The sequence below is a fragment of the Cyprinodon tularosa genome, unplaced genomic scaffold (genome assembly GCF_016077235.1).
Source record: "Cyprinodon tularosa strain WSP-4 unplaced genomic scaffold, ASM1607723v1 ctg52, whole genome shotgun sequence".
Taxonomy (NCBI): domain Eukaryota; kingdom Metazoa; phylum Chordata; class Actinopteri; order Cyprinodontiformes; family Cyprinodontidae; genus Cyprinodon; species Cyprinodon tularosa.
In genome coordinates this window covers 2,271,491-2,297,556 of record NW_024039252.1, presented here as the reverse complement: position 1 = coordinate 2,297,556, position 26,066 = coordinate 2,271,491, and the positions used below count along the sequence as shown (strand labels likewise).

At 36.2% G+C, this 26,066-nt stretch overlaps 1 protein-coding gene across 2 annotated transcripts; it reads left to right on the top strand.

Moving 5' to 3' along the window:
* The first annotated feature begins 229 nt into the window (after positions 1-229).
* On the top strand, positions 230-19,380 carry mylk4a (myosin light chain kinase family, member 4a). Of its 2 annotated transcripts, XM_038303801.1 has the most exons (15): positions 230-1,058; positions 5,791-5,928; positions 6,241-6,337; positions 7,278-7,746; positions 8,225-8,484; positions 10,119-10,224; positions 10,715-10,808; positions 15,048-15,157; positions 16,541-16,682; positions 17,460-17,530; positions 17,632-17,760; positions 17,833-17,985; positions 18,078-18,156; positions 18,373-18,427; positions 18,596-19,380. In XM_038303801.1, the coding sequence occupies exons 1-14, from the start codon at positions 528-530 to the stop codon at positions 18,424-18,426; spliced, it is 2,433 nt and encodes an 810-aa protein (XP_038159729.1). In that variant the 5' UTR covers positions 230-527; the 3' UTR covers position 18,427; positions 18,596-19,380. The 2 variants fall into 2 exon arrangements, with proteins under 2 accessions (XP_038159729.1, XP_038159731.1); XM_038303803.1 differs by lacking the exon at positions 5,791-5,928 and having other exon boundaries at positions 231-1,058; positions 18,596-19,379.
* The last annotated feature ends 6,686 nt before the right edge of the window (positions 19,381-26,066 follow it).

Below are 26,066 nucleotides of genomic sequence, written 5' to 3'. Positions count from 1 at the left end.
ATCTATCTGTAGTTCAATTAAAGTCGAGCTAATCTCTTTACATTTTCTTACTTGTTCGGCACAACAAGTAAAGTGTACGATGATCATTTTGACACCTACAAAGAGAGTGCGTCAAGGTGGGCTTAGCACTTAAAGCCTCTCAAATATCTCATAACTAAATGACTGCCAAGCCCCCTCCCTAAACACTTAAAGCCTGCTGACGTCGGCCAGCCATTTGCATTTAGGTCCCCCAGCTCACTCCTAATATCATATGAGGAGGAGAAGACCAGAGGGTTGACTTCATAATAGTTTAGATAGCTTGACATGTCTTATAGTTTTACAGATTAAAGGTATGTTTTTAGTTTAATCACTCAAGTGTTGATTTCTTCCTGGAATATTTTTGGGATTTCTTCTCTAGTTTTCTTTTCTTTTGTCGTAGAACTGGCAGCAATTTTGCTGAAAGCATTTTTGCCTGTTTCACGGACCTTACTTACTTACTGGTTGTACCATATCGATGTGTTGAGGTGACTTTAGTATCACAGGAAGCCATGAGTTCCTTGGTCATAGAAGCAGTGGGAGAGTCCAGTAATGCAGGTTTTGACATCATCCAAAACCGCATTGAATCCCTGAGTGGCAAGATGGACAAACTAATCCACATACAAGAAAAGGTTCTCAGTCGACTGGACGGGATGTCTCAAGAGATTGATGATATTGAGCAGGATATGGAGCAAATCAAGGTTGATAAGGAGGAGATCCATCTGTCCCCGAAGGTGATGAACCAGACTCAGGTGATGGGGCGGGAAGTCCATGAGATCTGCCAAGAGATGAGTACTATCATGTCGGTAGTCAACCAGAGGTCCGAGCAGCAGGCTCAGAAGTTGGAGGGGATGGAGAAGCTGGTCCTTAGCATGCAGCAGGTGATCAGCTTCATTGGTGAGACAGTGAAGTGCTCAAAGGTGATGCAGATGATGTTCAAGGGCCCAGCAACTCGGAAGGTTTCCAGGAACAAAGACAGTAAAGGAAGGCAAGCAACTAAAAGGAAAGCATCCCCAGAGACAGTAACCAAGAAGCCTGACAAGGTGGGAATAACAAAACGGTTTTTTTTTTTTTTTTTTTTTTTTTACTTAGGTCATTACTGTGTGTCAAATTCGTATTAATTTTATCAGAACTGGATTTGGGCTGTTATAGTTTAGCCACTGGAGTAAGCCTATGATAGTATATTATCTTGAGGGGTGCCATTTACTCATTTGTGTGCTTTTTTTTAAGCATATTGCATACAGATCATAGCTTGGTAGGGTCTGGTTTGGCAGAGCAAGTGAATCAATCTCACTAAAGCTGACCAGCTGTGTGGTTGCTCATTAATGGCTTGGCTTTTGTGATTATTTTGCTATATGTTAAATTAGTGTGAACAGCTCTATGCTTTTGCATGTAATAACATCTGAGATAAATTTGAAGCTTAAATAAATACATATCTTATTTAGCAAGAAAAAATGCTGCTACTGTGAATTGAATATGATACATATATAAAGTCCACATTTAACTCACATTTATTGCAGCTAGCTCCCTTCCTGTTCTATGTGGCCCCGTTTGCATGAGGCACAGAGGGGTACTGCCTGGCAGCACAATTTAAGGCCCATAGAGTGAAATACGAGTGGCCTGGTTTGCAATTTTTTATTGGAACTGTGGTGTTTTTTTACCCCACTCTGCTTACCATATGTCAACAATTCATGATGAGTCGAATCCCACGGCTTCTCCCTTTTGGTTTCCGTTTCTGTCACTCACTCAAATTTCTTTGTACATGTTGTGCTTGCACTGCTAGTCTTAACACTCGATAGTGTCCTACCTAAAGCATCAAATAGCTACAACTGAGTATAAAGTAGTTATAAAAGTTCCTGGCAGTCCCTGTATGGGGGAATCTGTTGACTAGACATGTATAAGTCTTGCACACCAACCTTTATAAAACATGGAAAAAAGAATCTCATGGTATAAAAACAAAACTGTTAAAAGTCAGACATGAGGACGAAAGTGCTCTGGTCAAATGAAACCAGAATAAAAATTTTCAAACATGCAAACAACATGCATTGTGTGGCAAATAACCAATGCTGACCTGAACCTGAGCAACCCGTCATCGTAAAAACAGTGGTGTAAACATATTGCTTTGGGGACAAGTGAGCTGATCAGAGTTGACTGAAGGATGCTGAAAAGCTGCAAAAGACAGGTTCATCTACCACCTGGAATAATACCCAAAACATACTGCCATAGCTGCAATATGCTGTATAGATCAAAGCATAATAATCATGTGTTAAAGGCTAGTCAAACTACAACAAAGATAAAAAAATTATTGGCAAAATTTGAAAATCTAAATTACAATCTGACTGAGACTGATACTCTTTATTTTACAAACCAGTCAGTGCAAACTTTGGTTTCTTGGGTCATGAAGCTGGTAAAGATTTTTTTTAGCAACATTTGTAAGTAAAACATAAAGGTCAGTGCCGTGCTTCTGAAGCATTTTGGAGTCAAGGTCCACAGATAAGACCCAAATTCTGGCATCAATAACAAATGATGTTTTGATATCTTATCACTAAAGGTCCTTAGGTTTCAGAAAATTAAAAGAAACACAAACAAATGTATAAATAAATAAATAATTAAATAAATTCCCATCCAGAGCTGACTGCAGTTTGCTGTCTTTATTATCTATAATTAGGTGAACAGTGATGACTCTATTAAAAGGTCACTAGGTGCTGCCTGGCAGCACCAGAGATACAAACATTTCCACACTGCTATCGCTGCCATAGCCTCAAAGGTTTTTTTTCTTTCTGTTAACTAAGACAGAAGAGCAGAGCAGGAAATGGATCACACAAGAGTAAAAATAATTTTCTTATTTATGTATTTTGCTTAACATTTACATCTGCTAACTAATCGAAATACTGCTCATGTTTCAATGGATTTCCATTGTTGGCAGTGCGCAGGTGGTCTTTCTGTCCTGTCCTACTTCCAGAGGTGTGAAATATTCAATATTTATTTCCTGAAACTTTGCTCCCGCACTCACTCCATTATTTTCCAGTCACGTTTCTTTACCCCAACTGATTCTTGGAAATTGTAAATGCTAGAAACATGTTTCTAACATTTACCGCTCTCTTTTTATTTCAAACCATTGAAAAACAGGTGGGAAACCTCAAGTGAAAGATGGGTTTTTTCCATCCTAACCACACTTTTTAGTATCATCAATTCAGCTGGGAGATTCGAAGAACAACCTGCAGTTGCTTATAATATTTTCCACAGGGGGTCAGCATCACATTCCACTGCTGAGTGTGACAAGTGATAAGCTATAAATTCACTGTCCTGCTGCTGCCTATCCATCAGCCATGAATAAGCAGAGGCTTGTCATTACATAAGCCAGTTTCTTAATGCTGACGTCCAAAAACTGTGGCTGCTATAGTCAGGGTCTGTCCTCTATTTCCTTTATGTCATTCATTGAAAGTTTAATTTAGCATTTCTCTGAACAATAAACCTTTATTTGAGCCTTCATTTGCTAAACTACAGGCTCAACTTTATATTTTGTTTTTATTATTTACTGATACAGTTACTGTTTTAGTTTTTGGATTTTACAGATATCTAAGATATTTTAGTATTAGTATTAAAATAGTTGTATTTTTAAAGCTTTTTGTCATGTTTTAGATCATCAATTCCATTAGAACACAGAATAGTCATGTCCCAAGTAAATACTAATTGGAGTTTTAAAATTATACCTTTTATTAATAGAAAAAAAGCTACAGTGATTAAATTGGCCCTATGTTAAAATTTGTGAGAATTTGCATTTTTGAGTGTCTTTTACATGAGTGTCTTTGTAAGTCTTTCACATTATTGTAGAGGAATTTTGGCCCACTCTTCCTTACAGAATTACATTTATTCAGGCACAATAGATAATCTTTCTCTAGCATTATGAGTCTGTAAAATGCATGTCACAGCATCTTATTTCTGATTGAAGTCTTAACTGACATAATGCCAATCATAAACCCTCATTTTGTTTATTATGTCATTAAGAAGTGGACTTTCTAATGTGCTTTGGATCATTGTCCTGCTGCATAACTCAAGCATTAAAGGTATAGTGGAGGATGTTCCAGGTGGATCATCAAAATAAGTGGTTTTCCTGATTGTCAGTCATTCTGGTGATATATTTACGTAAGGTCGTCCTACGTGCTCGTCCCCATTTTCACTTACCAGTGGTGAGTCTGACAGTGAAAAACTTGCTTCTTTTTTGGAAAGTAAGCTTGTAGGAACGATGCAAACAGCAGCATTTAAACAGAACGTGCATGAGGAGAAATGGGCTTGTGCATGCTCTTGCAGGTTTTTTTTCCACTAGTGGCTCGTTTTGTTCAACATTAGGCCAACAGGAAAGGGGGTATGAGAGAGGAGGAGAGACATGTGGCAAAGGACCAAAGGTTGGATTCGAAACCTGGTTCGGCTGCATCAAGGACGAAGGCCGCATGGGTCGTGCGCGCTAACCATTGCGCCACCTGCATGCCCTTGCACATGTGTAATAGGCGTTCCCTCTTAGGAGTGGCTACAGGGTTGTGCATGAGCATTTTTAAAAGAGGAGAGGGACGCTCTTTTCAAAAATTTGCGAAAATCCTCTGCTATACCTTTAAGTTTAAAAATTAAAACCTAATGGCAAGGACATTTTCCTTTAAGAACTCTGGCACTAAGCAGAATTCAGCAGCCCCAAATCATTACAATATTCCTAACACCATGTCTGTTAATACTGGGCTTTTATTTGAAGTACTGTTAGTTTTAAGACAGATGTGACAAGGTACTTGGAATATTTTTTTCCAAATGTCTCAGTGATTATGTGACAAAGTCAGGGGAGGTTCTAGACTAGGGCCAACTAGTCGTGGTCCCTGTTATGACCCCTTTACTATAGACATGATACTTAATCATTTTCTTATGGTGATACTGTATGTGCTGGAACAAAAACTACAACTATTTGGTCCTTTGGATCCATTTCACTTTTTTACTTTATAATTTCACTTTTGAAATGATTTAAAAATGAAGGTATTGCAACTTTACTTATTGCAGCTTATTGAGTTTAGATCACATCGTTCATCTGCTAGATAAAGGGTCTGAAACTTGCATTTCCCGGGCCATAAGTGGTTTTTGATTCAATTAATATGTAAAATAATAAACTGCATGTTTTTTAAAATTTTATTACATTAATTTTGTGCACCCATAAAGAAACACTAGCCCCATTCTTGCCCTCCTAGTAAATTCAGGCTAGCACTGCATGTGGAAAAGGCTTACTTTAACAAATAAAAGCGCTCCTTTGGGTACTCATCGATTTCGCCAACTCTTGTTCTTATTGTTTGGCCATTAAATAAAGCTAAGGCCTGCATTGCTTTAGAGGTTGTTCTCTTGTGATGCGCTGGTTAAGTCACCGATGTATTTTTTAAGTAATTCAGCGAGCCAATCACTCCTGTAAAAGGTGTTCGCCTCTTCTGTATTTTCTCTTTTTATGGATTGAGGCTCCCACTTTAGTTTGCTTGAGTATATATATATATATATATATATATATATATATATATATATATATCTATATATATATATATATATACCGGTATATATATATATATATATATATATATATATATATATATATATATATATATATATATATATATATATATATATGTATGTATAGCAATGTAGCTACTTTTATATGTGCTTTTCCTCTTTCTATTCATAAATAATAAATGCACCCCTCCTGTGTACACTGATATAACCCTACCAAGGACTTCCATCTTGTCTCTTTACTAGAAAACTACCTCTAACAAAGCCAATAAAGGGAAACAAAAGATAAATCCTGCATGTCAGCCCAGTTCTCTGCGGTACTATCACAGGATAAAGCCCCGCGGACCAAAGCATTTCCTTGCATCACGTAAATGTGGAAACCTTGTAGGTTTTTTTGTGCTTACAAATTTTTACATTGTGGCTACAAATAGACATGTGCCCTATTCTTGATGTTATGAAGATTGTAACCAAAATATCTGCATATTTTTGTTTGGACATTTAAAAAAAGAAATACAGCCAAAAATATTTTTGTAAGATTGAGAAAATAGTATTTGTTAGGGTAGAATTTGCTGAATTTTAAAACACAAACACACCAAAAATGGAGTGAGAAACATCATAATGACAAACATTATTAATGATAATGTGCAGATATTGTCGGGGTTACAGAACTTACTATTTTATTTTTTGTTTTTGCAGGTAAAAGATCAAAAAGTCAAAGATGGGGCAGAGAAGCCATGTCTGAGCCAAAAGGGTCTGAAAGCTCAAAAGAAGATGAAGCCTCCAGATGCAGCAGGTGCTGAGATTTTTTATTATTGTAGTGGCTCTTCTTTGGTAGTTAGCATTTCTATAGACAACAATGATATTAATTTACTTGTGACTAAATATATATTTTTTAAACTAACAATCTGCTGAAATATAAACAATTTAATTAAGTTTATTTATATAGCGCTGATGCACAACATATGTCATCTCAAGGCACTTTATAGTAGTTGTATCAAATGCAGCACTGAGATCTAACAGGACAAGTACAAATACAAGTCCATTATCTGAGGCCATGAGAATATCGTTAGTGACTTTCACCAGAGCTGTTTCAGTTCTATGATGAGCTCTAAAGCCAGACTGAAACTCTTCAAAATGTTCATTATTTTGTAAGTGATCGCACACTTGTTTGGCAACTACTTTCTGAAAAATTTTAGATAAGAAACGAAGATTGGATATAAGTCTACGTATAATTGACCAAGTCATCTGGGTCAAGAGGTGGTTTCTTTCTTTTCAAAGTTAGAATAAGGAATTACCTTATCTGAGGGAGCAAACATGGAGAATACTGTGTTAATTTCTAACAGAGCTGCAAAAGTGAACATCAAATGTGAACTCCAGAATAATTTTCTTTTTGTGCTAAAATTATAAAACTCAATTTTTTTATTAACTATTCTCACTCACAAAGTGTGACTTTGATCGCACTGATAAATATAAATAATTAATTAATGGTTGTCCATAGCAGTAAAGTAATATCTATATATTCAATAAGTTATAGTTATAGTTGCTATAGTTCTATAGAGTAAGGTCATAGCATTACAGGAAAATAAATAAATCAGAAACCCTCTACAAAAGTTTGATGTGTATAGCTCTGATTAAAATTATTGCTTACTTTTCTATGAATATAGGAGATGTTTAAATCATCTTGAGTCAGCAAGAGAAATAATTTGAATTCTGTATTTTTTATGTTTTTGTAGATAGTATTTCACCAAAGAAGCAGGCTTTGCTTCTTGAAGAAGTGCAGAAACTAAATAAAGAAAACACAGAAAAATCTAGTTCCCTGTTCCCACCACTGGATCTGGAGGCTGGAGGAACTGTTAAAGATGAAAAACCAGAGCTTCCCTCTTGCAATCTGGTGGACTATGTGCATGAAGAAAACCAAGCTAATGTGGCTGAGGAACCTGAAGTTGTACAGGCAACTGAGGAGCAAAAAGATGAGGAGCAGAAAGATGACAACGAGGTTGAGGATAAAGCTCAGGATAAAGCTGTATTAACAGAGATCGCTATGGAGAAATCAGTCGAAAATAAAGCAGTAGAAGTAGAAGAACCTGCAGTTCCAGAGGAACCACTGAAAGAGGATATTACTGCTGCTGAGGTTGAAGTAGATTTACAAGTCCTAGAGGAGCCAGCTTCCTATGAAAATAAAAAAGAAGACATTGCCACCAGGTAAGATTATCTATAACTTACTACTTCTTTAGCAGTTAGGAAGTTACACATTACACTATTACCAAAATGGGATATAGGATTTAATTAATTTCCTGCAAAAATTAGAATTTTTTTTTGTAAAAATCACATTGGATAAAACATAAATGCACACTTTGCTTCTCTAACAAAATATTTATCAAAGATTTATTTGATATAAATGCAAATATGAATTTATTTCAAAGAGAGATTTGTTTTGTTTGTTTTCAATATATTAAATTTGCAAATAACCTTGACCTTCCATCCATACTGATGTTGAATTTATTCCATAACTTCATTCAAGCGTATGCTGTAAAGGCCATACAAAGAAACAACTTCATATTGGGTCGTTTCATTTCTTTTTGCTTTTTGTTTTCAAAAACACTATCCAAATTGTAGTACATTAAGCTAAAGAACATTTAATTAAAAAAAAACAAAAAACCCTGTAATCTTTAATCCACAGTGATGACCACAAAGACATAACATCATGTGCAGAAACCGAGCAGGACCAGCTAACTGTGGCACAAGAGGAAAACAAAGATGAAAAAGAAGAGCAAAATAAAGAGGACGAGGAGGATGAGCAGAGGTGTGAAGACTGGGCTATCTTCAAGGCAGATGGGGTTGCAATCCAGCTGAACCTTAAAGAAAAGCTGGAGAAGGAAAGAAAGGAGCATGTCGATGAAAATAAAATTGAAGATGATCAAGCTGAACGCTTCTTCATCGGTGAGTCACATTCTTCCAAGCTAAAGCAGAATATTCTCAGTGTCAGCTCATGCTAATGTCAACTAATGCAATAAAAAAAAGCTTTCTTGTCACCTTACTTCACTTTTATTAGTGATCAGTTTATTATAAAGTTATCATAGTGAGGATCGGATAATTAAAACAAGACATCCAAAGACTGATCTGACAGTTGACAGTATGTATAGACATATACAGTAGCTGCTGGGTTTCCCTTATGGCCAGAGTAAGACTACAAGAAAGGCTTTTTTAACATTTAAAATATTATATCTAAAGACCTTTGGGGATATACTCAACTCTTCTCTATTAATGTTTTAATTTTGGCTTAATCTTTGTTAAATAAATAGATTCATGGTTAAAATATTTAAATCCTTTTAGGACAGGAATTATTTATTCTTCTCCTTACAATTACTTTACATTATCATCTGGTATGGCAAACTACTGAACTTGCAAAGTAAATCTGAGCTCTGTAACCCACACCAAAGCAAGGAGGACCTTGCCATGCTCAAAGTCATCTTCCCCCTTTTTCAATAATGGAAATAGTAAATATGTCAAAAACAAAATGTTATAAAAATTGATTCACCTGTTTCAGAGTCAAAAAAATGACCAAGAATGTAGGGTTGGGTTATGATGAAAACAAGGTATCTCAGCATGACAAAGACATGCCTTACATTAAGCTGAATAATGCAAAAAAAAAAAGAAAATAGAAATGATGAGGAGCATTGATGATTTCTATTCTCTGACATAAATGTAAACTGAAATTTACCATCAGAAGCTTTATGACAGAAGTAGATCACAATCTGATTCAGACACAATATTACTTAAATTATTCAGTCATCAGGCTGAACATTTTTTGCGCTTACTTGTCTGTCAGGATATGTTTCTATATTTAAGAATTTTTTTCATTTAATAATTCGCAAATTGGGAGTAAAATATTTCAAGATAAATAAAAAACACGGATTAAGAATAAATCACACCCAAACAAAATAAACAATTCAAATCAATTAATTTTATTTACATACTGCCAATTCACAACAAATGTCATCTTAAGGAGCTTTGGAGACAAATCAAACAAAGATACTTAAACATGCTTCCCTATTAGTTCTACAAACAAATGTTACTGAAAGACGAGTTCAACAAGTGCCTGGAATTATCATGTTCCTAAAACATATGTAGTCCATAAAGTAACAGATGATATAATGATATAAGAGTTTCTTATCTTATCTTGTATTTATCTTTTTTTTTTTTTTTTTTTTTTTTCAAAATATCCAGGCAAGCTTTATCAGGATTCTACATTTGATGCTTAACTAAATAAAGATCAGAGAACAGCAGGGTCTTAAAATTCAGACTTGAACTTAAAGTGACTGTTTTCATGACCTCTGACCTTCATGGGCACCAGAAGGACCATATGAACTGACCCTTAACCTATTTCATTGCAGACAACAACTGCATCTGTAATGGATATTTGCAACAACACCTTGTACATGATATGTCAATTTAACTATGGTTGTATGTACGCTTTAAAAGGCCAACAGTAGCTGATTATTAGCAATACATGCATGTTAACATGTTATTTATAACATAAATATCCTTTTGCTTGCCTACTGATCCTCCTTAAGACACCACCCCACCCCCGGCAGCTCCTTTCAATCATCGAATTGTCTCTGCTAAGCCGAACCAGATCAGAAACTTTTACACGATCAACTGGCAAGAAGTACTGGGCGGGTGAGTGCACTCCTCCCTCCTCCTTCATTAAAAAAAATAAAAAATAAAAAAATACTCCATACTGATTGGAATCCATAGAGAACAGATTCTTAGTTAACGTTAGCACCATCTGTGTGTAATTCTCCCCCGTTCTTTTCCTTTCCTCAATGGTTCATAACTCCAGAGTCACAGCAGTTATTTTTACATAAAGACTGGCTGGTATGTGAAACTGGATCCTCACTGCCAGTTGGTGGCTAATCACTAAGTGCTAATCCGAGTCTTCAAAGGAGAAATGCAGGCCGGCTCAGATTGAATAAAATAACAGATCAGCTACAGGACTTTCCAGAAGAAAAGATGAGCTTTTGATTTCTTATTGGAAAGATACACTACACTATTGCTCACATTATTAAATGATACTTTACTGCTGTGATGTATAATTTTTCAGTGAGAGTAAGTGACTGTCTGTGCAACAACTTATTGTTCTCTCTCCTGTTCTCCTGTTCTTCCATAGGGGTCGGTTCGGTCAGGTGCACAAATGTGTGGAGAACTCCTCAGGTCTCACTTTGGCAGCAAAGGTCATTAAGGCTCGAAGCCAGAAAGAAAAGGTACGACACCTGAGACACCTTGCAATGACGCTGAACCAGGCTATTTTTACTCTTACCATGAGAACTGAACCCCATGTAATATACAAAGATGGGGAGCCTGTTAGAGTTTTTTAGTGCTTACTAGAATGATGTTAGGCCACTCCTGGAACCAAGGCAAAGGGAATAGTTCTCACCAAGGTGAGAAATAGTTGACCTAAACCAGTGGATGCATAGTCTCCGACCGCAGAGTGCAGCTGACACCTGGGTGATTCTCTGAATTCGGTGCACTTTTGATCTTGTGATTACTGAAAAAAATGTCACAAAAAATGTTGCTTTTGATCATGGTGTCTGATTTAGGACTATTTTAACCTCTGAGAAAATATGTTTTCCCACCTTAGGCATGCAATCCCAAAGATTATTCTCAATTTTTTTGTCACATATGTTGTTTTAAATTCAACCCTGTAACGGGACAATTGAGTTTCTGTGTGGGTACAATCCCAAAACATATTCAAACTAATTCTTCCAGTGCCTTAGTAATCACTTGTCCCTTATATAAAATAACTAATTGTAAGTAGATTTTTTTCATTGTAAATAATCATTTGTGACTGTCAGGTATGATATGGCCTCTTTATATACCTACAGTCTTCATTAATCACAAAAATATACTTTAATGTAAACATCACATTAAGTTTTCATATATTTTCTCTTTTGTCCTCTAAACTTTACAGACAGTTCAGCTAGCATTTATCTCAAATTTTTTATTATTTTCACAAAAAGTCTGAAAATGTATCAAGTAACAGGGTTGAACACATTGTAACAGGGTGGCTCACACTGTAACAGGGTTGAAAGAATCACAAAACATTTAATCAAATTTAAATTTAATTTAATGCATTAAAACAAACAAGAAAAGAAACATTTTGGATGTAATATTGAATACTCTAAAAATTATTTAGATGAACAGTATAGGCTGAATGCTGTAAGCAAAATCTCTCTCTGAAATCCGTTTAACAATGCTCAGGTCTTTATTTTCACACAAGGTCCTACGCTTCCTTGAAAAGCCCAGTATTTTCTCAGACCAACTCTGCAGCCTGTATTTCTTGACTATCTTCCCAACAACCACCTCTGCAACTTTTTTTTTTTCCTTTTTCATATTTGGCATTCTTGTACTTCCTCCTGATGTCACAAATTATGGCTTCATGGTGTAGTAAAGTTTTCCTCACCTTGCTGTTCACAGTACAGTTTTTCAGCAACTGACAAACTTTGGATCTTGGAGAATCTTTATTCTTAGTTGCTCGCTGGAGTCTTTTTTTATATTTTTCTTTGAGCTTCTTCTGATGTTTGAGTTTCCTTTTTAGTTCTTCTATTTCTTTGCACAGTTTATCTCTTGCTTTTCTGGATGCTTTCTTGCCTGCTGAATGACTAAAATGAAACCATAAAATAAATGGAAAAGAAATGATTAGTTCTGCATATTAGTAGTTACATGACTAGAGACATAGCAATTATGGTGCAATGACTGACCACAAGGCTTACTATATATGTGTGTGTTTATATACACTCACCGGCCACTTTATTGGGTACCCCATGCTAGTAACGGGTTGGACCCCCTTTTGCCTTCAGAACTGCCTCAATTCTTGGTGGCATAGATTCAACAAGGTGCTGGAAGCATTCCTCAGGGAGTTTGGTCCATATTGACACGATGGCATCACACAGTTGCCGCAGATTTGTCGGCTGCACATTCATGATGCGAATCTTCCGTTCCACCACATCCCAAAGATGCTCTATTGGATTGAGATCTGGTGACTGTGGAGGCCATTTGAGTACAGTGAACTCATTGTCATGTTCAAGAAACCAGTCTGAGATGATTCCAGCTTTATGACATGGCGCATTATCCTGCTGAAAGTAGCCATCAGAAGTTGGGTACATTGTGGTCATAAAGGGACGGACATGGTCAGCAACAATACTCAGGTAGGCTGTGGCGTTGCAGCAATGCTCAATTGGTACCAAGGGGCCCAAAGAGTGCCAAGAAAATATTCCCCACACCATGACACCACCACCACCAGCCTGAACCGTTGATACAAGGCAGGATGGATCCATGCTTTCATGTTGTAGACGCCAAATTCTGACCCTACCATCCGAATGTCGCAGCAGAAATCGAGACTCATCAGACCAGGCAACATTTTTCCAATCTTCTATTGTCCAATTTCGATGAGCTTGTGCAAATTGTAGCTTCAGTTTCCTGTTCTTAGCTGAAAGGAGCGGCACCCGGTGTGGTCTTCTGCTGCTGTAGCCCATCTGCCTCAAAGTTCCACGTACTGTGCGTTCAGAGATGCTCTTCTGCCCACCTTGGTTGTAATGGGTGGTTATTTGAGTCACTGTTGCCCTTCTATCAGCTCGAACCAGTCAGGCCATTCTCCTCTGACCTCTGGCATCAACAAGGCATTTCCGCCCACAGAACTGCCGCTCACTGGATGTTTTTTCTTTTTCGGACCATTCTCTGTAAACCCTAGAGATGGTGGTGCGTGAAAATCCCAGTAGATCAGCAGTTTCTGAAATACTCAGACCAGCCCTTCTGGTACCAACAATCATGCCACGTTCAAAGTTACTCAAATCACCTTTCTTCCCCATACTGATGCTCGCTTTGAACTGCAGGAGATTGTCTTGACCATGTCTACATGCCTAAATGCACTGAGTTGCCGCCATGTGATTGGCTGCTTAGAAATTAAGTGTTAACGAGCAGTTGGACAGGTGTACCTAATAAAGTGGCCGGTGAGTGTGTATATATACATATATATATATGTGTGTGTGGGGGTGTGCGTGTGTTCTAAAAGCAATAAACCATAGCTTCCATGTTACAAATATTCATTTCTTAGGAACTACTACAACAAACATATTAGTCATGTATAAAGCAGAGTAAAAAGTAGTGTTTCTAAAACTATCATCATTAAAGTCAAATATACTTCAAACTATATTTCCCTCACCGTGAGGACCCTGGTCTGGCTTAGACTTTGTCTTGAATATCACATTCATGAGTATGTGGAGGGGTTAGAAAGGCAGACCCAACATTTTCAATCTCAGCCTTCCTTTTCTGTCGCTCCTTAGCTTTCCACCACTCCCTCTGCTTACGTCTTCAAGCTCTCTTACTCAGGTCACTGATTGATTTCTTTGCTTCTCTATCTTTTTTCCATCGCTCACGCTCTTTCCTGAGGTATTCTTCTCTTCTTTGTGAATCTGCATTTCTTCTCACCCTGTATTCTCTTTGCCTCTCTGCATTTGATTTAGCCATCAGATATCTGAAAATAATGTATGAAATAACATTTAGAGAAAAGGGACTAACTTGCTTAACAACAGAAAAAGCTTCAACCCCGTAACAATAATTCAACCCCGTAACAGTGTTTTTTGTTATGGGGTTGAATGTTACAGGGTTGAAGATTAAAGCCAAAAGTAGTTATAAGTCCACATTAGCTAGCAGTATGGTGTAGCTTATGGCATGTGGAAAACAAGAAATTCAAGTATTTTTCAAAGATAATTGTTTTATTTTTCCCAAACAATATTAAATATCATTTATACATGTAACAGTGTTGAAAGGTTGAGGTTGACGATGCAAATTTATTGATAAAAACGATGAAATTTAGGTGAGAAAGTAAGCTTTACACTTACCTCTCTTCACAGTTTGAGAGGGAAAAGAGTTAAGGGATGTCACTTCCTGTGTGTGGTTGAAGTTGGACTGAACCAATATTTTAAAAAAGGGAACATTGGTATGCCGTTACGGGGTTGAACAAAAACTGAGGGACATGATCAAATAGTGCTATTTTGTCAATAATTTGTTTATTTTTCTCATATTTCTTTTATTCAGCTTTGAGTAAACATGCAAATAATAATTTTAGCAGAAAAAAATTAGATTATTCTAGCTATTTTATTTGTTTTACATTCAGTGAAAAAGTACTTTAGGTGCGAGGGGACATGCTCATCTCACTTACCTCTGATCTTCTGCAGCCCATAAAATCTTTAAAAATTTAAATTTCAGGATATAGATGTGTGTTATAAAGCAGAGACACGTGGATCTTTCCATTTGTTCTTTTTAAATTCTCTTCATTGTTTACCTTATATGAAAATCTTTGAGGTAAACCTTTGGGGACACAAAGTGCACCGAATTCAGAGAATCACCCACCTCTCATTTTGTGTGTATGTGTATCTGTCTTTCTCCTGCATCTGCGTCTTCCTTGCTCCATCTACATCTCTCTGTGCCTTTGTTTTTGGTAGGAGGTGGTGAAGAATGAGATCCAGGTCATGAACAATCTTGACCATGCCAACCTGATTCAGCTTTACGCAGCTTATGAATCAAGAAATGACATCATCCTTGTACTTGAATAGTAAGACATTTTTTTTATCCCATTACATTTGTTTAACATATACTGTATATTTACACTCACCGGCCACTTTATTAGGTACCCCATGCTAGTAATGGGTTGGACCCCCTTTTGCCTTCAGAACTGCCTCAATTCTTGGTGGCATAGATTCAACAAGGTGCTGGAAGCATTCCTCAGGGAGTTTGGTCCAAATTGACATGATGGCATCACACAGTTGCCGCAGATTTGTCGGCTGCACATCCATGATGCGAATCTCCCGTTCCACCACATCCCAAAGATGCTCTATTGGATTGAGATCTGGTAACTGTGGAGGCCATTTGAGTACAGTGAACTCATTGTCATGTTCAAGAAACCAGTCTGAGATGATTCCAGCTTTATGACATGGCGCATTATCCTGCTGAAAGTAGCCATCAGAAGTTAGGTACATTGTGGTCATAAAGGGATGGACATGGTCAGCAACAATACTCAGGTAGGCTGTGGCGTTGCAACGATGCTCAATTGGTACCAAGGGGCCCAAAGAGTGCCAAGAAAATATTCCCCACACCATGACACCACCACCACAAGCCTGAACCGTTGTTACAAGGCAGGATGGATCCATGCTTTCATGTTGTAGACGCCAAATTCTGACCCTACCGTCCGAATGCTGCAGCAGAAATCGAGACTCATCAGACCAGGCAACGTTTTTCTAATCTTCTATTGTCCAATTTCGATGAGCTTGTGCAAATTGTAGCCTCAGTTTCCTGTTCTTACCTGAAAGGAGTGGCACCCGGTGTGGTCTTCTGCTGCTGTAGCCCATCTGCCTCAAAGTTCGACGTACTGTGCGTTCAGAGATGCTCTTCTGTCAACCTTGGTTGTAACGGGTGGTTATTTGAGTCACTGTTGCCCTTTTATCAGCCCGAACCAGTCTGGCCATTCTCCTCTGAGCTCTGGCATCAACAAGGCATTTCCGCCCACAGAACTGCCGCTCACTGGATGTTTTTTCTTTTTTGTACCATTCTCTGTAAACCCTAGAGATGGTTGTGCGTGAAAATCCCATTAGATCAGCAGTTTCTGAAATACTCAGACCAGCCCTTCTGGCACCAACAATCATGCCATGTTCAAAGCCACTCAAATCACTTTTCTTCCCCATACTGATGCTCGGTTTGAACTGCAGGAGATTGTCTTGACCATGTCTACATGCCTAAATGCACTGAGTTGCCGCCATGTGATTGGCTGCTTAGAAATTAAGTGTTAACGAGCAGTTGGACAGGTGTACCTAATAAAGTGGCCGGTGAGTGTATATTGTTCTTGTTTTTTAACAGTAGGTTGAATAGATTTTTTTTAATGCTCACAGTTTTTGTTCTAGGCTTATGTGTAATTAGATTTTGCATTTTTCTTTATCATTAGTGTTGGTGGTGGGGAATTGTTCGACAGGATTATTGATGAAAACTACACTTTAATGGAGCTGGATGCTGTGGTGTTCATCAGACAGATATGTGATGGCCTTCAGTATATGCACAAAATGTCAGTACTGCATCTGGACTTAAAGGTAACAAGGATAAACACACAATGAGTCCTAATACTGACCTGTTTGAATATCGATAGCAGATTATCTTAAAAATATGAAATCCTAGTTCTGAAGCGATCAAAGTTCAAGCATATAAAATTAAGTCCAAATATACTGTGCTCTACAGAAATAATCACTTATGGCTATAAATGAGAATATGCATTGTCCATAAGCATGACACTAAAATGAGAGAAACTGGTTTCTTTCCAAGGTCCTGGAGTTTATATGATGCTGTTTACATTTTAAAGACATAGAAACACTGAACCAAGGATGAAAAGCGAAACAGTATCAGTCATTCTGTCATTTTTAGAGGCTTTGTGAAAATAATCAATTTCAGTTTATAGTCAAAAATACAGTACAATGATTAAAATTATAATAGATCATCATTAAATTTTTTCCCTGGCTTGATTTAACTTGTTTACCATGTAGAAACATTTATTTTGTCAAAATAAGTTTGTTGACAAGACTCAGACTAGCTCAGAACTCCTATTACTGACAAAGTTACTAAATTAGATTAGTATCAGAAACTTTATTTGTTTCAAATTAGTAATTTATTTCAGTCAAAATACAAGAAGATCTATTACATGTATTTTTCAGCTATCAGTTAGGTAAAGCATGGCATTTATAATTAGAATAATACATCTATAAATCTTTTTTTTTTGTTATTATTACAATTATTGTTATATAATGTTATTATTAATATTATTGGGTTAATGAGAATAATTAAATGTCCCTTTTTAATGTTTTTGATCTTTCCAGCCAGAAAACATTTTGTGTGTGAGCAGAGTGACCAATAAGGTTAAGATAATTGATTTTGGCCTCGCAAGAATGTAAGTTTTGCTTTTTTCTTTCTTATCTGTGTATTGTTTCACTGTGATTTTTGAAAATGGAAAATGTCCCGTGCTTGAACAACAACCCTGTCCTGTTTTAGATATAAACCACGGGAGAAATTAAAGGTGAATTTTGGAACGCCAGAGTTTCTAGCCCCTGAAGTAATCAACTATGACTTTGTGTCGTTCAACACTGACATGTGGAGCCTTGGTGTCATCACCTACATGCTGTAAGTAAAGCCACAAAATAATGCAAAATTTTGCTCTGATCACCCCTAAAATTATTTCTCTTTTAATGCTAGCCTGAGCGGTCTCTGTCCATTCCTTGGCGACGATGACAATCAGACTCTAAACAACATTTTGGCTTGTCAGTGGAACTTTGAGGAGCAGGAGTTTTCAGACACATCAGCAGAAGCCAAAGACTTTATTACTAGACTTCTTGTTACCAATAAAACGTAAGAACCTTCAGCCTCTCTATTATCTTAGCTTTTTCTAAATCTAAAGAGGGTTTAAAATGTGCTTTTTTTTGTTTTTATGTTCTCATCAGTTGGAGGATGGGAGCCTCTGAGGCATTAAGGCATCCTTGGCTGTCCGACCCTGTTCTTCACCATCGTCTTTATACAAAGGTAGGGCAATATGACTAAAAAACAACTGGAGGTTTCTTTAAGTAACTTTAAGTCTAATGATGTAGCTTTAAATATACATGCATAATTGACTGTCAAAATGTGTTTATTTTTATTATTGTAAAAATGCAGCAGTAATACACAATTTAAGGGCAAAAAGATACAGATATATCTTTATATTGATGCCACAATCATATATTTTTTTACATTTTTTGACAGAAAACTATGTGCAGATCACGGCGATCTTCATGCGCCCCACTGATTGACATTTAAGGTAAAATAGGGGATGATCCATCCATCCATCCATCCATCCATCCATCCATCCATCCATCCATCCATCCATCCATCCATCCATCCATCCATCCAACCTATTCTACATTTTTATTCAGAAAAAAAAAATTATATATATCCTGAAAGAAGCCTTCTCTATGCTTCTTTTTAGATCTGTACACCAGCAACATGGCTTCTGCTGTGGTAACTTGGACCAACCCTCTTTGTTAGTGAAAATCCCACAGACTCCTCATAATCCATTTAAACCTCCTGAGATGTAGACTAACATTCTGGTTACCCCACAAATGTTTTCCTTACATGTGATCCCCATTTTCTAGGAATGCGAATAATACTCTTGCTCATTCAGCTTTTGTAGAGTTCATAATATGAAATTTAGTTCTAAATCTTTAAGTCAGGGATCTGCTGTAAAGTTATACTTTATTAGTTTAACTATCCTATTGTTTTAGAATATTTAGTATTCAACTAAAGAACGGTGCTACAAATATATGACAAATCCTTATAATGTACTTGAGGCTGATTTGTTTGCAATCTTTGCTTGCATTATATCTGCATGTTTGGGTCTAGACTTCAATATAGAATTTTATTTCCCATGGTTTCCAACAGAAAATATTATTAATTGTGTGATACATTTTCATGTGTCTTGCAAATGACTTAGACATGTTCAGAAAAAAACATTCTGTTTTTGCAACAAAGGTTTCAAGTATTTTTCACTGTGTCTTCAGTATTTCCTGAAAATCCTGAATAAGATCTAAAGCAAATTAATATTTTGTGGCTTTAGCATAATCTCACATTACAAAATAGGAAGTACATTAACCTTTTAACAAAAGGGTCAAGGGTCAACCAAGACTGTTGATTGTTGTTTTAATCACCTTTAACATTTTAGGAAAGCCTTTAGTTTGAGTATATATATATATATATATATATATATATATATATATATATATATATATTAGTGCTGTCAAAATTATTGCGTTATTATCGCGTTAACGCGAGGCCATTTTAACGGCGATAATTTTTTTAACGTGAGATTAACGCTATGTGGTTTTATGGTACAATTTCCCAAGTACATCCCGCTGCAGCCTGCGGGGAGGCGGGGCTATTTTCCCCCAGTGTATGCATTTCTCATAGGCTTCGAGAGCGGAGCTCCTCAAGGGAAAAAGACGCTCATACACTGGGTGACGCTAGTGCCTTTTCTTTAAGCCCCACCACCAACAAACAAGTTGAGTGTCTGGTAACTAGTAGCAACCTGAAATACGCTGAGAAAACAGATTACTGAGGTGAAATGGAATCTGCTACGGCCCTCCTGCTGTCTGTGTACGCTACAGGTCGGTATCGTGTGTGTGTGTGGGTGGGTGTGTCTGTGTGTGGGTGAGTGGGTGTGTGTGTGTTCTCATTTTTGTTAAGAGGCTGAAAAGTAACTTTCTAGAGCATAGACTATTTTGATGTATTGATTGAAAATTGTTCATTATTATCTTGGTTAATTAACATCTAATGTTAACTGTACTACATTTTATAGCAATAGGGTAAAATGCTTGTCTTTGTTCAAAAGACTCTATTAACTGTAAAGACTGTCTTTTACATCAGCCTATTTTCAGGGCCTTTTTTTTGGCTACATATTTGTTATTTTTTGCTACATGCCTCCCAATCTCCTTGCCATATGTTTCTATGGCATAAATCAGTGTCTGTGACCTGTTTTCATTTTAAAAAAAGAACATTGGCACAAACCTAGCCTGTATGTATTTTTTGTATGTCATCGAGAGTATTTAAATGATTTTCAATCAGAAAAAAAATTTGCGATTAAAATGCGATTAATCGCGAGTTAACTCAGGCATTGATGCGATTAATCGCGATTAAAAAAATTTAATCGATTGACAGCACTAATATATATATATATATATATATATATATATATATATATATATATATATATATATATATATATATGTAACAGTCGTGGAATGAAGAGTCGAAGAGATCAGACTTGCTTCGGTTTATTTCTGTTTACAACAAGAACATATTCAGCACAGCAACTCTGGGCTCCAGTTTCCCACATGCACCTCTCCTCAGCGCAGCTTGGCGCGAACTCAGAATGCATTAAAACAAACCAAAATTCTCACAGAGGTTAAATAATAATAAAATGAATTAATTACAATAATAATAATAAAAATAATATTTCTCATTTATAATAATTAAATGATAATTATGTAGAATCTGCATTCATACAAAACAAAATAAAACCCAAACAAAAATAATCTGCCCAATCATTACAATTCTCCGATATAATATGAAAATATACTAAATAAATAAATTTGACATCCAAATAACATTTTGAATTACTCACATACCTGTTTACAACAAGAACATATTCAGCACAGCAACTCTGGGCTCCAGTTTCCCACATGCACCTTAACAAACCAAAATAACAGAAATAACCATGTTGCCACAGCAAACTCAACAAAAGTTACTACTGTGGGAATGTAACTGCCAGTACTGTGCTGCACAAAACAGCTAATCAACAATATATTTACAAATTATGAGCTAAGAAGAAATACTTTTCTGGATATTAGAACAATTTAATATACAAACAGAAGACCGTTCTATACACTTACCTCTCCTCAGCGCAGCTTGGCGCGAACTGAGGAGGGCAGCGGGGATACAGAGGATATGACACGGACACCGGAAGCGAAAAAAATAAAAGCTTCTCCTCCAAAATAAAATATCATACAGAACCCAAGAAAAACAAAGAAAAATGAGTTTGAAACATAAATAATTTTAAATAAAAGCAGTATAAAACAGAAATAACAACAAACATGTAAATTAATAAAAAAAAAAGGTGTTTTGAGAAGGTTCATCAAATAAAATAATCTAATTAACTCAGTTACATATATATATATATATATATATATATATATGTATATGTACGGTCTCCCTTTTTTCCTCCAAGCTCTGGTTCTCTACTAGAGGCCCGGGAGGTGGAGAGTTCTGCGCGGTATCTTTGCTGTTCTTAGAACTGCACGGGATGTCTGATGTATTTCCAGGGATCTGCTGTAACCACTCCTCCAGTTTGGGGGTCACTGCCCTGAGTGCCCCAATGACCATGGGCACCACTGATGCCTTGACCCTCCAGGTTTTGTCCAGCTCTTCTCTGAGCCCCTGGTATTTCTGTAGTTTCTCATGTTCTTTTTTCCTGATGTTGCAGTCATTTGGTATCGCTATGTCAACCACAACGGCTTTCCTCTGCTTTTTGTCCACCACCATAATGTCCGGGTGGTTTGCCATAACCATTTGGTTCGTCTGTATCTGGAAGCCCCACAGGATCTTGGCTCAGTCATTCTCTATCATCTTTGGAGGTGTTTCCCACTTTGACCTTGGGGTTTCTAGCCCATACTCTGCCCAGATGTTCCTGTACTATTTCAGCCATATATATATATATATATATATATATATATATATATATATATATATATATATATATATATATATATATATATTTCTACCATACCTTATTCAACTCAAGGAAACTTTTATTTTGAATAGCTATTCAAAATAAAAAAAAAATTAAAAAGTGTTCCAACAAAGTAAGGGGGAAAATTTCCAAACTATATAAGTAAGGCTATAGTTCAATCATCCCCCACGAAAACAAGCAAAAAACTAACGATTTTCTGTGTGATTATGCTACAGCATTGAAATAATATATTATTATTTTTCAAACTTATTATTAAAAGCAACCAGTGCAAAATAACTTATTCAGTTCATACATATTTCTTTCACTCCCTATATGTCATTGAAATTAAAAGATTGCTGCCTGCTAGAATATATATAAATGGTTGTATATATGTTTGCTGTCAGAATACATAATAACTGCACTTTATAATATTATTTCTTTAAAAAGGATATTAATTAATCTATTTTGGATGATGAAGTATGGTCAAGTCTTCTCATACTTTCCGTGTCTGTTTTATAAACCTACATTTAACTCTAGAAAAGTAACTCAGTTTATGTCTAAGCAATCTAATATCAATAGTTATGTTTCACTGCATGACTACTTTTGCGTTATACCAACTTTAGAGTTTAAATGTGACCCACACAAGTGTGTGTGGTTTTTTTTTGTTTGCTTTTTTTTTATTTTACTTCATTTTTTTAACAGTTCTATTTTATTTAGCTGCTGTGCCTTTTGAATTTCTTTTTTGGTTGTACAGCTGCTTTTGTAGATGATTTTTCTTTCAAAATATAAACCAAAAAAATATCTATAGGGCCTTCTGTGAAGGTTCCTAAAATAGAAATAATTCACCACTTACCTATATTTAATGTAATTTTAGTTTATTTGATTATTTTTGTGCTGATTGTGAGAAAGCTCTGTGTTTGTAAATTAAAGTTGCCTTTACTGTGTATAAAACAAATCTGCATGCAATTGTGAGGTGTGCGCACTCTTAATAAACAAACCTTTTCAGGCAATTTGTTTTTCCCACTTTGGTTTTCTGAAGAGTAATTTTATTTAGGAATTACAGACACCATCATTATAGAGCATAAATGCCTTTTTTGTTTAAATGGAGGAGAATTATGTTAGAATATGTTATACAAAAGAACCATCCATTTTCCATCATGCTTATCCCTGCTCGGGTCACGAGGGGTGCTGGTGCCTATATCCAGCTGTCAATTGGAGAAAGGTGAGGTACACCCTGTACAGGTCGCCATAAACAAAACAGAGACAAACAGTACAAACAACCATTCACACAAACACTCACACCTAAGGAGAATTTAGGGAAACCTAATTAACCTAACGCCCCAAAAAACAAATTTTTTTGGGACTGTGGGAGGAAGCTGGATTACCTGGAAGAACCATGCATGCACAGGGAGAAAATGCAAAGTCCATGCAGAAAGACCCCAGGCCAGCAATTGAACCCAGAACTTTTTTGCTGCCAGGAAGCAGTGTTACCCACTGCCCCATTTTTCAGCCATAAAAGAACCAACATTTTTTTATACTTGAATATAATAGGTCTTTTTTGAACAGGAGTAATAAAGACATGCTTGAGATTTGGCATGTCTCATTGTATTAGATTTGTTCTACACCATGTCAACCACAAATGCAGACAATTTCAGACCTCTGGCTACAACAGTTCAGAGCTGTGGGACTTTGAACTTTTGGTGTCACTAGCGTCTCCAAATCTCTCCAAATGTGCCAAATGATTTTACTCAGCTAATTGATCCATACAAAAAGTATTTTCCACTTTCTTTCAAAATCAGTGCCTATAACAAAATGTAACATTTTTACACCTACAATAATATAAAAATTTATAAAAAATAATGAACCTGCTGCTTTTCATGCTAAAATAAGCCCTAGTGCCTTTTCTGAGCTGTATTTTGTTTTTCTTTCAGCCTTAGGCATTGTAATAAAACAAAATCAGCATCCAACTTTAAAAAAATAGGACCGTTGTTAAGATTCAGCTTTGAGCTGTGCGCATTGATCCAGTCTCAGCTGTGTTTCACTCTTACATAAGCCGGTAACACGGCTCTGCTTTATGCAACCTAGCTATGTCTAACCTTGTTTGAAACATTATTTCATTCTTCAACAGCCAATGTGGTCTTAACCAATAACAGCAGGACTCTATGAGGCATAATATCTCTCTACTCAGTGCTGTTGTTTGCTCAGCGCCTGTGAGATTTCAGCAACTGTCCCCGACTCACATTGAGTCATACAAAGATGCAGACACATTCGTCTTGTAGGTAAGAAGACGATGTAAAGAAACATACCAAACATCACAGGCAAACAACTGAGTAAATAAGTATTAGGAAGTAAATATTAGTAAGATACTAAGCATTAGATATGACCAGCTAACTTTTCTGATGTCAAAAACCGGATAATAAACAATTGAATATTTGATTTATAAAAAAGCTTCTGGATGCCATCAAATGTATGCTGTTGTGGCTGCTTTGTCATTTTAACATTTTGACAGGCTGCTATATATGTGCTAATTGTGCTTTGTAGCTCGCTGTGTCCATGGAATGAACTTTGTTGAATTTTGGAGAATCTAAGCTTTCCAACGATGTCTAACATGTTTATATTGGTAAACATTTTACCGGTGTAATTTTCATGCGTTCTGAGCGTTGAAATGGGTCGTCGGCGATCCAGTGGGTTTGGAGAGGATAAACAGGACCAGAAAACAGCAGACCAGGCCATAATGACAGAGAAAACAGAAACTTCAATACCACAAGGATTTGAATCCCTATTGCACCAGAAGTACCTCCAGTGTAAAATGAATACATCGTAATGATTTCCTGTGGCGACCCTTAAATAAAGAAACACTAACAGGTGTTGACAATAACAATATGTACAACACTTTGACTTAAAGAAAATAAACTATTTTTGGGGGATCATGATGAATTTGGAAAATGGATAAATGTGATCAGAATGGATGATTTGATTAGTATATTAGTAGGATGAGTGCAATCCCAGATGGCTTCCTCAACCCCACAATTCTAACTATCTTGGTCAATTCTTTAAAGTACCCTAAGGCTTTATTTTGAACAGACTATCGTGGTGGTTGGAGTACCATAGTTGGATTTTATGGTAAGTACCACAAAATTAATTGCAATGAACAAAAATGAAGAAAGCAAAATATTACAGCACTTTAATGTTCACATATGCTAAAATAGATTTGACTGAAAAAATGTAAAGGTTAAGAAGTGTATTTTCAGTTTGATTTATGATATCTAGCAAATAAATTTTTAACTGATTTGAGATAGCAATTAACCTTTTTATCATAAACCTTTGAAGTTTGTCAACACAATTTTTTTGTCTTTGTTAAGATGATGTTATAGATGCACAAATTTTAAATTGCAGCACCCGATACGGAGGAGAAGGTGTATTTTTATTTACTATTTTATGCAAATTGGTTGAGGAGCACCAAAGATGTTGCCTAACACTTAATGATGGGTGTGATTTTGATCAAGTTCAAAGATGTAAATGCTGCTTTGATTTTCTCCATACAATTGAAAACTGAACTCCTATAAGGCTGCATCTTAGGCAACATTCTTTTTATCCCAGTCAACTGCTGGTATTTTAGGTAGGAGTGCTGAAAGGTAAATCTTCATAGGACATAAATTCAAACTCTAAAAAAAACTTTTTTGTTTGTACAGAAAGCATCACTGTTATGTGGCTTATTCTGCTTATCTTCAAATGTTCTAAATCACATCAGTTCTAGCATCTACTTTAAAATATTTACACTTAAAATCATTAGGAAGGTTATTTAACATATATATATATATATATATATATATATATATATAAAGTGATATAGACTCAGCTAAATATTCCACCAAAAATTACAAAAAAAAGAGTTTACCCAGTTATACTGCCTAGAGATGCTTAGACAAAGAAATGCAAGCTTGACATATTCATATTTGCTGTTTTAAAACAAATCTACATGGCTTTGCAAAGCATAGTTTCATCAGAAGCTGATGCTACAGATGGCTGTAAAATAGAAATAGCTGTAAACTAGCATTGATCACCTATCATCGTAAGGATATGTTTTCTGGAATGCGTTGTGATGTGTTGTGACTGTTTTAGTATGTCAGCTAGTATTAGCAATGTTACGTGCTGTCTAGAGACATGGAGATAGAAT